Source organism: Melanostigma gelatinosum, assembly GCF_949748355.1.
Source record: "Melanostigma gelatinosum genome assembly, chromosome: 18".
Taxonomy (NCBI): Eukaryota; Metazoa; Chordata; class Actinopteri; order Perciformes; family Zoarcidae; genus Melanostigma; species Melanostigma gelatinosum.
In genome coordinates this window covers 21215370-21228712 of record NC_136651.1, presented here as the reverse complement: position 1 = coordinate 21228712, position 13343 = coordinate 21215370, and the positions used below count along the sequence as shown (strand labels likewise).

General features: G+C 41.1%; 1 protein-coding gene across 1 annotated transcript; it reads left to right on the top strand.

Moving 5' to 3' along the window:
• Positions 1-1813: 1813 nt before the first annotated feature.
• Positions 1814-12753, top strand: thap1 (THAP domain containing, apoptosis associated protein 1). Its single transcript, XM_079289781.1, has 3 exons — positions 1814-1937; positions 3046-3232; positions 10741-12753. The coding sequence occupies exons 1-3, from the start codon at positions 1867-1869 to the stop codon at positions 11128-11130; spliced, it is 648 nt and encodes a 215-aa protein (XP_079145907.1). The 5' UTR covers positions 1814-1866; the 3' UTR covers positions 11131-12753.
• The last annotated feature ends 590 nt before the right edge of the window (positions 12754-13343 follow it).

The following is a 13343-nucleotide window of genomic DNA, read 5'->3' as shown; positions in this document are numbered from 1 at the left end:
GCAAGGATTGCACTTGCTGAAATCATTTCATTTCAGTCGATGCTAACATATTAGTAGAACAGGAGAAGAAATACAGTGTTTCCTTAATATAGAATTCATTTTGGCAGCCCCTAATGTTGTATTTTTCTGTTCATTCATTTCTCTCTTAAGTCCGTTCCAGGGATAATGTATAAATTAGACAAATAATATCCCATTTCAGAAGTTTTTAAATATTCATTTCATTCCTTGTTGTACTCCCTTCCTTTTTTCTTCCTTCTTCTTTAATGGTGTGTTGAGGTGCAGTCATATAGATTGGAAAAAAGACCTCCCTAATCATAACCTCAGCCTAATTTCTAAGCTTTGACAGCTGCAAATAAGCTGCCAGCTGGCAAGAAACTGAGTTGTAAAGAACATTTTTTATGTCAGATTTCAGTCTGCAGTTGGTTTGCCTTATGGCCTTTAATGCTTTTCGCTCAACCACTGGACTAGATTTGACAGAATAGTGAGGGTAAACACGTCATAGTTGTTCTGGTCTTTTGTTGCTATATAAAGCTTGTCCGACCAACCTGCCCTGTTGAAAACACCTCTTTTATGAATAAAGTTTGATTTTTTAACAACAAATGTTGTGTTGGAAGTGATCACATCTTAACTTCCGTAGTATGTTTCCCATGAATTGGCCTGCTCTAGCTGTAAGATGTTGCTCATTAATGTTTATATGTGAAAGCCGAATGATAAACAAAGTGCTGAAGCCTCAGGACAATAACATCGGAACACATTTTTGGCTCTCACAACTACATAGCCCATGATGCTTTGACACAGCCTTCAGACGGATTTCATACAGTCACAACCTGGTGTCTATATTGTCACCTGTGGACATTTATTTGCTGTCAGAAAAAATATTTTGGTATTTATTCCAGTTTGCCCAGTCACACTGTTATGTTTGCTAGTGCTACATTAGTTAGCCTAAAGAGCAACACACCTCTACATAATATCATAACAATGTATAAATATCAAGAAATATTAACAGCACCGCAGTTAATATTACCATAGTTAGCTACCATAGGCCTATGTTGATAACTAAAGTACGTTTACACTGTCAAGTAAATTGTGAAATGTGACACATATGTTTATTTATAAGGAATCCTATTGTAAATATCTGAACACATTTTCTTGATAAATATGTTGCTATAAACTAAGATGTTTCAATGTTTCTATATCAGACTTGCAGAAATAGCAGAGTGTGATATATTAATTGGAAGGATACATTTCAGATAGAGGTATTTTGAATTTAAGCATTATGGGGTATAAATAGTGTAACTGTCATATTGCAATGTTTTTTTTGTACAAAACCCATTAAATTACTGTCGAGGTACACACATTTTCTGAAAGAATTTCTTAGTATACTCTATGTATTACATTTTTGGTCCATAACATGAATCATTGTAATGATCAGGTTGAATATCATTATTTCAATAATCTCTAATCAAATTAGATAGCAAATAAAAGATAAAACTCAAGCATTCTTTGAAAAGTGGTAATTGTGAGATTATGAATGTTTTTCTACTTAATTACACGTGTTTTCTATCACGAAACAGTAACTCATAATTTCTACCTGATGTCTAACTTTTGTTTTCATTTATGAGTGCAATGCGCTTCCTTACTAGTGTGATTGTGTGAGTGTTACATGAAGATATGGTAAGCGATTTCTGCCCAATCAGATCCGAAAACAGTTCGCGTCACCCAATCTCCGCCGCCATGATCTTTAATGGCAGTGAGTGAAGGCTGTGTGAAGGGTGAAGAACTATACATCCACGTTGAGGAGGAGCAACAGCGGAGCTTCGTGGAGTAAAGGTCCGGGCGTCAGTGGGTGTCGTCCGGGCAGCCGCCATGGTTCAGACGTGCTCAGCATACGGCTGTAAGAACCGCTACCATAAAGACAAAGACATTTCATTCCACAAGTAAGTTAATAAACAATGCATGTGTGCTAGTTGGGTCCGTGTACGGTCCGTGTACGTTTTAGTCATCTGTTTTACCGTTAATTCGGAAAAACCAAAATACGGAAATATTTTTCGTTTTCCGTTTCAAACCGAAATCGGAAATGCGCGGTCGTGTTTCCGTTTTTGGTTCTGAATTAAAAAACAGAAAAACCAAAGTCAAATAACGAGCCGTATTTCGTTTTTGCAAATCCCTTTTTTGTTTTTTTCATTTAAAACGAGACGCAGAGCACAACAGGTAACCCGGAACAAGAATATTTCAAAATAAAAGTGAAGGCAATATAATGACCGTGTGCAAGAAATGTTTAACGTCTGTGATGCAAGCACATACCAGGGTAACATTAGAGGAAAATACATTCATTGATATAAATAAATAATCCTGGGCCGATGGGATTGTGTTAGTAGCAGCGATTTCATTTAATTTATCCATGTACACAGTAAGAATCAACTTTTCAATGAATTGGTGCATTGTTTGATGCAATACAGTTCGTGATATAGTTTAATCAAAGTCGTTTTTGTGTTCACATAAATGTTGCTGTTGGCACTGATATTTCTTTGTCCACTGTATTGTTTTGATTTAGTGAACGCAGAGTGTAGCCGGTAAGCACACGCAAAGTAAATGTTCACTCGTTCTACCACTAGATGGCAGTATGTGTATTTAAATCATAGATTTAGTTATATTTACCTGTTCTTTTGTTAATTATCTAGGTTATTGATATAGATATATTTAATGCTGATTATTTCATCTGATATTTCATGTTTATGGTTAATTTATATTAGTTGTATACATCATGGATTTACTTGTTACATTTGTGTCATTTAAGAACTAAACATACCTACATACCGGCTACACTCTGCGTATGAGCAGAATGAGCCGAGTTCTGAGTTCTGTGACTAGATGTCCTCTGACAGGGCCATGCTGTAGCTAACAATTTTGACAGAAAGTTAACTTCTTTAATAACCTAAATGATAATCAGACTAGGACCTGATTAATGGTGGTAGTGATACAATAAATACTACAGAAGGCACAAATCTTGAGGTAATCAAAGAGATATATTTCTCATTTTGACAGGTTTCCTCTGGCACGCCCAGATGTTAGTGCTAAATGGGTGGCGGCGATGAGGAGGAACAACTTTAAGCCAACAAAGTACAGTAACATCTGCTCGCAGCACTTCACCAAAGACTGCTTCAAGAGAGAGTGCAACAACCGAGTGCTGAAGGAGAATGCTGTACCGTCGCTCTTCAACCTCAACATCAAGGTGAAGCAACTGAGCACATTTCCATTGCAGTCCACACTCATTTGATTTGGACCAGGTAAAGGATTACACATTAGCTGGCTCTTAAGTAGAGATACGTTCTCTAACTAAATAAGGATAAGGATGTTTATTGTCATCGTAAAAACATACAACGAAATTAAGTTGGCGACTCATCTGTCAGTACAGCAACCTATGAACTGCCAGGTGTAACTAATAACCTAAATGACTAAATACATTTTAGATTACGAACAATACATTAACAGTTTAGATGGAAGAAAATAGTTGACTCATCATTGTAGGAAAAGCAAAGACGAGTAAGATTAATGATGGGTCTTTTGTTTTCAAGTACTAGTTTGCATGTTCATATCATTCAAGCTGCAGAGTGGGAAAAAATGTTCACATCAGCCAGTTGCATTTCACGTTCAGAGATATTAGGAATTTCTGACAGCTATGATATGTAGTAGAGCAGGGATTCCCAAAGTGGGGTGCGCGCACCCCTGGGGGTGCGCGAGCTGCCTCTAGGGGGTGCGCGAGAGGAAAAGTGTAATGGCGGTCTGATGGTGTAATAATATTAAATATTAAAAAAAAAATGTAATTTTAATTTAAAAGCTGTCAGGTGGGACATCTGAAGCTATCAGTCGTAAAAGAGGAGAGGGACAGAGAGAGAGAGAGGAATCGGAGGCGAGGGGAACGGAGAGGTGCGTTGGGGAGAGACCGGGAGAAGAAATCGAGCCAGAGTCAGAGGAAGATGAGACGGAGGAGACCGAAAAGGAGGAAGGGATAGCACAGACAAATCGGGAGCACATCGGCCCATCGCGGAGTCAAGGTGAAAAAAGAGGAAACGAGAGTGAGCATCAGACTGGGGAAAAAAAGAGGAAATATGATGAAAAGTATCTGTGTCTGGGCTTCACTTGGATTGGCAACGCAGATTGCCCAAAGCCACAGTGCGTGGTGTGCAGTGAGGTTCTGGCTAACAGTCTGAAGCTCTTATTTACGTCGCCACCTGAACACCAAGCATGCCAGTGCAAGTCAAAAGCCCCTTACATTCTTTATATCCAAATTGGAGGAGTTACAAAACAGCCAAAAACAACTGGAGTCTCATTCATGTGTTGGGTCTATAAATGACGCACTACGGGCTTCATATCTGGTTACAGAATAGCGAGAAAGGGGCTACCGCACACAATCACTGAAGACGTGAGCTTGCCAGCTGCCAGAGAGATGGTGGAATGTATGATTGGGGAGAAAGAAGCAAAAAAGTTGGACATGATCCCGGTGTCCAACAACACTGTGTCGCGCCGCATCGATGCTTTGTCCGAAGACATCCTGGCTACATTAGTCGCTCATTAATTGTAAATTAAATGTGATAATCTGCCTGTGAGCCTGTGCCCTCGCGATCCGTATTGCTCTTTAAAAGTGACGCCTTGTGTCACTGAAAGTTATTGAAACTTTGTTGCAGTGTTTCAGGGCGTTTTCACACCTTCAGTTCGTTTGCTTTGTTGCAGTTGCTCCTTTGTTCGGTTTGTGTTCACACTGCAACATTTAACAGCGGACTAAATCTTGTAAACAAATGCCACGCGCGAGCAAACTGTTCTCTCATTGGTCCGATTCTTATGCGGCTATGAAGGCTTAAAAGGCTCTGTTGCTTCTTTTTTTTTTAAGGGGGGGGGGGGGGGTGCGCGAACCCGGTCGGGATGTAGAAGGGGGTGCGCGGCCTAAAAAGTTTGGGAACCGCTGTAGTAGAGGAACAAATCCCAAAAAAAGGCTTTAGTTTTTAGGATACCCCTAACCATAACCATGTTTTTTTCATAATTTATGTTAGGTAAAACAAAAGGCGTTTGTTTACAAGAGTGGCTCTGCTACACGTGTAACCAAACCTATATGAACAAACAATACTTGATACTTAAGAAAGTAGGGGTCTGTGTGTAGTAGCCCTCTAATATTTTGATTAGCAGTATTATTTAGGACACTTGGTGGTGGTTATTAGATGCACAGGGCTGTATATTTAGTGGCATAGGTGAGAGGAAGAGGTGGGCACAGGTGGAGGGAGCACATACGATTCTCACTAGACCAGACCAGAGGAACAGAGCAACGCATTATAACTTTTAGAACAGGAAAACCTCTTACGTGCATTCATCTTTTTGTTCATACTATATCAATCAACAAACTAAACTGCAAATAATGACTGGAAAAGCAGTTGTATTGGTTCTGCATCAAAGCATTCCTACCCAACTGTAAAAAAGGACATTGAAAAAGCTGAAAATCGCCATTGCAATATATCAAATAATAGACATTTCTTTATCATTCGAAATACATTCTTTCTTTATATATGTTTTCCTTGAATAACATACCGCATATGACAATACTATGAGCCAACCCATGACTCAATATTTTTGCGGGATTAGGCTGAATTACTTGGAAAATATAACAATATATCATAAATTGACTCATAAATGAATAATACAGTATAAACGGTAAAGATAAACATCGGGGTTCTCCATATATGCATATTCTTTATATAGCTTGTTTTTCCATTCAATTCAGAGATGTAAAGTTAACATTTAGCCTTCTATTCAGCATTATTTTAAGATTTGCCAAGTTTCTCCATGGGATACATTAAATAAATGATTTTCTTCATACTAGCTTAGCTAGCTAGTCGGTGGTGGTAGTGCCATCAGCAACTTTAATGATTGTGCTGAGCACGCAGCCTTGAGGGGCACCAGTGCTGAGAGTCCGGGTGGAAGATGTGACTATCCACACTGGGGTTTGCCCGTCAGGCTCTAATCACAGAGAGCGCGGTCCTGGTCGCTTGAGCTTAATGAGGAGCTTGGAGTGCACAATGGTGTTGAAAGCTGAACTGTAGTCAATGAACAGCATTCTTACATATGCGTCCTCTGGTCCTGGTCGAAGAAGGCATTGTGGCATTGTGTCGATCTTTTTGGCCTGTAAGTAAATGGACGAGGGCCCAGTGAGTCTGGGAGGGTGGAGGTGTGTTGTGGAATATTTCTGTGAATAGTCGGGAGAAGAGTGTTAAAGTGTTAACAAATCAATGTCAAATGAAACAGAGTCTGGATGAACGATCAAAGTTGTAATAGTCAATTTATTTGCTTGCAAGCAAAGAGAACACAGTCTCACAGACACATCAGCGTCATCTGTGTGAGATGCTCTGATGACACATTCAAATGCCTGGACCTTTATACCCAGCCAGCATGCTGGTATAATAAAAGATGTCAAGGCAGATGTTTTCCTTTGAAGCACAGTGTCCTGTCTTTACGATACCCTGAAGGCACTTTATGGCCGGTTTACGAATCCCTTTGTTATCAGTTTGTCCCACAATATTTATGGAGACATCAGATGCTTCCTTTGATGTTACTGTGAATTGGTCAAAGAGTTAAGTCACAGTATTGCAGAGACGGAATAAACTTGTGAACCATCACACATCATATATGCCTAAAGAGGGTCATGCTCTCCCTGATGCTCATCAGGAAGTACCGTAATCTAAACATCTGTGTTGCCGTCTTTGAAGACAAATAATGCACAGGAAAACAGACACCAAGATAACAGATCTAGAAGACACAAGGTTTTTAGTGCCTGCTCTTCTAAAACTCAAATTCCGTAACCCTAAAACAGTAGACTGACATATTTTCCCATCACAGGTGATATAGATTTTGACGAACAGCTCAAAGCACGTGATGATGTTGGAGGTGAGTGCTACTTTGTTGCGGCTTTGTTCTTTTTTGGGGCATTGACAGTGGGGATCGTCTTGAAACATATGGGAATTAAAGACTTCTGCCAGTTGGTATGCACAGACCTTAAGAGCTCGGCCCCAGGGTCCAGGTGCCTTGCGTGGATTAATCCTTTTGAAGGATCTGCACACATCTGCCCTGGATATAATAAGAGGGCAAGGATCCTGGGCCATTTGTACCGTCTCAACCGGGGAGTTGTTCTCAATGAGTGTGCAGAAAGTGTTCATCTGGGAAATTTGCAGGCATTACTTCAGCACTGCTGTTTTTTCTTTTGTAGTCTGTGATGGTTCTTAGTCCAGACAACATGCCTCTGTTGTTGGAGCCCTGGTATTCAGACTGCACTTTGTCCCTGTATTGTCTCTGGACACGAGTATCTCTCTGTAGCTCATGCCTGGATTTTCTGTACTCATTTAAATTGTAAGTGTCAGTTTGTGCTTTAACTTTGGTACGAACTACCCTGTTGACCCAGGAGGGCCCTCAGAGATAGCAGAATAAATAGCTGTGGACAGGGTCCAAAATTGTGTTTTGAAGAAGATTACTTGATTTAATGTATCCTATGGAAAAACTAGGTTCATCTTAGTAGGAATGATAAATAGAAAGTTAAATGTCAACTTTTTTATCATTTATTTGAATGGAATAACAATAGTCTATGCAAAGCATATATGCAAATGTATTACACTGTACGCAGGGGAAAAACTGATACAGCATAGTATCGCGATATTTTGCGCAGCGATATTGTATCGATACACGGAAGCCAAGTATCTATCTTTTATTATATAATCTATAAACTTTTTGCTGCTAGAAAAATCAAATCAATTGCTTTTTCAGTCCACTAGATGGTGCTGAGTTGTTTTCTGGTGAGGTCAGCAAAGGTCCCGGGTCAGCGTGATTGGTCGGAAGTTGGTCAAAACAAAGATGGAGACATCAGAGAAAGAAATCAGAAATGTGCCACCCGCGTTTAAATCAGACGTCTGGACTTATTTTGGATTTTTTAACAAGGAAGGGAAGAAGGACATGAGTATGACACATGGATATGACTCCGTCGTGGCATTTTTTCACAGACACAGCCGTGCCCAAGCTCTACAGAGAAGTGAAGCTTAAAGTTGAGAAATCTCTTTGAGTACAGCAGAAAGAGTTGCATTAACTTGCGATGCGTGGATGTCAAGCGCAGTGGATTCCTATGTGACTATAACAGCACAATATCTCAGGGGACTGGCGACTGCTGTCTCACGTTCTCCAAACTAGAGCAGTACACAAAAAAGTATTTCAATCGGCGCAGGCACCGAAAGGTGCCTTGCGTTTCGGTCCGGTAGATACCGGACGTATAGGAACCGGTGCCATATTGGCACAGAGTTTCGGTACCCAACCCTAGTTGTAACCGACAACGCTTCTAACGTGGCCGTTGCCGTTCAGTTAGCGGGATTCCTGCATGTGAAGTGTTTCGCTCACACGCTCAATCTGGCCTCACAACAGGCGTTAAATCTAGCCAGGCTCATCGCATAACTGGCTCTCTGCCTTTGACGTTCACGCATCGCAAGTTATACTGAGTTATATAACTCTTATATCGTACAGGTTTTTATGACAGTGTTGGTCAGTCTGTAGAAAGAATTCGCCCAAAGGCATGTGGGAGACTCCAGGGTCAATTGGAAGAAGGTTCTTTGGTCTGATGAGACAAAAAATGTAGCTTAATGTAGACTAGACGCTATGTTTGATGAACACCAAACACTGCACATCAGCACAAACACACCATCTCCAGCGTGCAGCATGGTGGTGGCAGCATCGTGCTCTGGGGATGCTTCTCAGCAGCAGGCCCTGGAAGGCTTGTAAAGGTAGAGCGGAACATGAATGCAGAAAGATATCCCCAAATCCTGGAGGATAATCTGACTCAGTCTGCAAGAGAACTACGACTTGGGAGAAGATTTATTCTCCAGCAAGACAACGAGCCCAAGCATACAGCAAAAGCTCCACAGAATGGTTCAAAGACAACAAGGTGAATGTTCTGGAGTGGAAGTCAAAGCCCAGACCTCAATCCAATCCAGAATCTGTGGCTGGACTTGAGAAGAGCTGTTCACGCCCGATCCCTGAGCAACACACTCAGTGCTGTGATTGCAGCCAAAGGTGCATTCACTAAATACTGACCTGAAGGGGGTGAATACTTATGCAATCTTTACTTTACCGTATATATTTTAAATTAATTGACATTATTTTGTAAAAATCAGTTTTCACTTTGATATTAAAGAGGTTTTTTTTTGCAAATTCTTGTCAAAAAAGCCAAATTATACTGACCATGATTTCATGTATAAAAGCAACAAAAGGATGAAACATCCAAGGGGGGTGAATACTTATGCAAGGCACTGTATGCTGCAATTCACGGTAAACGCATTTAAACGGCACAGATCGGGAGCGAGCGAAGGACTTTGAAAGTTAGCGGAAAGATTAACGTGAGACAACATCCGGTTTCTTCAGACGAACATCCGGTTTTCAGAATAAGATTCCAACAAAGTATGAATTATATTCACATAAGTATGAAACATGCTACCTGCATCTTGTGAACCAAATGTTATTGCCCTTTTGTTCATATTGCAGTACTTTTAAAATAAAAGTGCGCAATACACTACTTTATAATTCATTGTTGAACTTTGCCATAACAATGCGATTAATCACAAAAAAGTGTGTGTGTGTGTGTGTGTGTGTGTGTGTGTGTGTGTGTGTGTGTGTGTGTGTGTGTGTGTGTGTGTGTGTGTGTGTGTGTGTGTGTGTGTGTGTGTGTGTGTGTGTGTGTGTGTGTGTGTGTGTGTGTGTGTAATTTTATTGGTTTATTTGATACGGGACAGTGCACATTAATAAAAACATTTCTACAAATGCGCCAGAGTTAGCGAAAAGGCTATTTTTTTACACACACACACACACACACACACACACACACACACACGTCCTCATCCATTTTATTCATTTGACTTTAGGTATTAGGCATATAAGATTGTGTGATAATGTTTGTTGGTTGCAATATTAATTGATTTGATCATTTATTATTTTGATTTAATAAACTCTGTTATACTTTAAGGAGCAGTCGTCTGTGATTACTTGTGCGTAATGAAACTGTATGTAGTAGCCTTGTGTACGAACTTAACCCTTCACTGTCACTGAATGTGTAGTCATACCCGACTATTGACATTATGAGTGACCACTAATTATGAGACTTCGTTTTATCGCTTGGTTATTGGTCCCTGTTCGCAGAGTGGTGCCCCGTTGTTATTAATAATTGTTACATACATTAATAATTCTATTGATGTCAAGAATTCAGTTTCTTAAATGCTGATAACCCAAACACGCTCCTTTAGATCCTACATATTTGTGTATGTATGTATGTATGTATATATGCATGGATGCATACATATAGATGCATACATATGCATCTATATGTATGTATATATATCTATGTGTACATGTGTATGTATTTATAGCAGGTAGACTCCACTATAGCTTTACATGGCAATTAGTAATTTTCTGCTATATTAATAATCTGACTATCAAATTTAGCACCTTTCCCAGTCTTTGAAAGCTCCAGTTGTCAGTTTCCACTCCTGTTCTGTTTCAAAATAAGAGCATGCTGTCATCAAAGATAGAACTCTTATGAAAGAAGAACAAATATATCCATCAGTGGTGGATGAGAGTCAGCCAGACAATTATATTTGTTAAACTTCATGTTATCCTCTTGATTTGTTAAGAAAGCAGCATCAGAACTTCTGTATGCTTATTGTCTGACAGGCGGAGTCCCTGGAGAATCCCTTCCCCTCAGAAATCCACTTCCCTCTGCCTCTGACCTCTGACCCGGTGGTAGAGGAGGAGGAGGAGCCAGCGAGAAGCTTGCCCGAAATCCGGTGCGACACAGTGGCAGTCTCCTGCGACCACAACTACACAGCAGAGGATTCTGCTAGGCAGAAGAAACGCATGGAGCAGCTCGAGGAGCAGTTGGGGAGTCTGAGGAAGAAGCTGAAGACGACACAGCAGAAGTGTCGGCGGCAGGAGAGAGAGCTAAAGAGACTGAAGGCGGCATATGAGACACCAAGGACCGGCTGCGAGCTGCCAGCAGCTCTCGGAGAGGGATATGTGATTTTACCGAAACACGTCTACTACACACTCAAAGACATTAAGTGACACGTAACAGAGATAGGGGAGATGAGTGTGGGCAAACTGAGCAGCAGATAAAAGATCTGCTGTTGGTTCAATCTCACATGTCTCAGCAGCAGCAGCCAGGCGGACTGTTGAAGAGCTGTTGAGCAAGACAGCAAAGCTGAGAGCTGAAGGAGCACCTTGTTCGGGAATACAAATGCATGATGTGGAAAACTTGAATCTGATTTGGTGGACATAACAAACTCCTTGCGTATTTTTTTTCTTCTTCTGTTTGGGCTGTGGTGAAATTACTTTAATTAATCTTGCTTTAAAGAAGACCTTTTATGCGTATTCTTATTTAATAATTCGTTAATATATAACGATACAATGTCTGATGTTCATATTAAATGTGCACAAAGTGTCAAATAATGAGGTAACGGTATTTCCTGTGAGCAAAACCATCAGGCTTCAGACTGGCTTCTGACCATTGTGAACACCGGTTCCAACAATGTTTTTTTACTTTGGTCAGTTCGTGCCAGATTTCTTTATATGGTCATCTATTCCAGGCCAAGTACAGGGAGTCTCCCAACTCATAGTTCACGCCACTTCTCAGAGGACTCCGTCAACGCATGTACGTATGTAGCCAGATTTTCAGCTTAGCATATGCTAACAGACGGGTCGATCTATAAAGGGCCCTGTTGACGAGTCAGCGCAAACTGTAAGTAAAACTATCTCAAATGTTTCTCTTGTATTGATGATCGGACTGAATCGCTTATGAACACAGTTTTAGTGCAAACAATGGGCATATACAATATGGACAGTGATTTGCACAGCTGAATGGTTGAAATAGTTTGCTTTAAGTGATGGATACACAGTTGAAACGTCTGTCAGGGCTGTTTGGGTACCTCAAACCAACTTGTTAACTTATAGACACCGTTATTTTATGTAGAACAAACCTTATCGTATCATATTATTTCTGAAGACTAAAGTTATTTATTGTCCTAAATATCGTCATAACATCACAACAGACCCCCACAACCGATGTTTGAACACAGGACAGACACACCGGATGCCAAACTGATCCTGAACTCACTGTTGCAATGCAGTTCTGCCCCCAGATGGCATGATAATAATTTTCCTAAGTGACTCCTACCAGAGGGTTAAGGATGGGAGAGTGGTGGTGGCTGGGTTCAGTTGGTGTGGTCTCTACCCTCTGGACCCAATGGCCATTGATGGTGTGGTGGAACATTTCTAGGTTAATCGGGAGGAGAGAGTTGTAGTTCACAAATCAAGAATGAAGTCATCAGAAGATTCAAAGTTGTCTTTTTCCGTTTATTCTCTTGCAAGAGGGAAGAAAGAACAGCAACTACGTATTCAGTAGACTGCGTGAATGCGTCTACGAAATGCAATATTCAACATCATTTATGCATACAAAGGTTCACGCCTTTACAACTTCAGATAATGCGTCAAAGGGGAGTATGATATTTCAGACACAGGCTGTCTGTTCCTGCGGACATTCAGTTCTGGAGTCAAGGTCTCTCTGTCTCTACACAGTCTGTCTCTGTCTCTGTGTGTCTCTGTCTTACCAACAAAGAAACAGTGTCTCTTCACTTCTCATCCTTGTGGGAAAAGATAACAAGACACCTGGATACAAAACTAATTAAAATCATCTGCAGAAACTGCTGTTCTGTGTCTGCCTGTGTTCCCAGTTGTACATTCTTTAAAACTTCACATGATACTATAACATATTTTCCCATTACAATGGTCAAGGGTCACTGGCCTTGGTGTAGGACCATCCTCACCACCTCCGCCAAACCCATCACCATCTTCCTGGGCTGCGCCTGATGTTACCCACCTCTCCAGACATCCCTATCCCCTGTTAGCCCTGTCATAGAGTGTCAGCGTTAAGCAGCCATCCCCTGAACCCCCGTCACCTCCTCCCCCTATAATAAGCCACCCATCCCCTGGTAACATCAGGCCAGATAAGAGTAGATCTGGCCAAAAGAGACCGAGCAGCTGCAGGCCGAAGACACCAGCCGGGTAGCCACTTCCCCTACCGGCCGGGCGTCTCGAGGCTGCCCCAGCCACCAGCTCCGGCCTTTCCATCGCCGGACCCTCAACCTGCTCTGCCCCTTCTGACAAGGTTACAAGGTTTTTGTTTGTCACTGTACAGGGTTGCACAATGCAATTTAGATTATAGTGCCAATTTGCTACATAGGAAAGGAAACGTAAAAAAAACATGGGATGTGCCGTACACA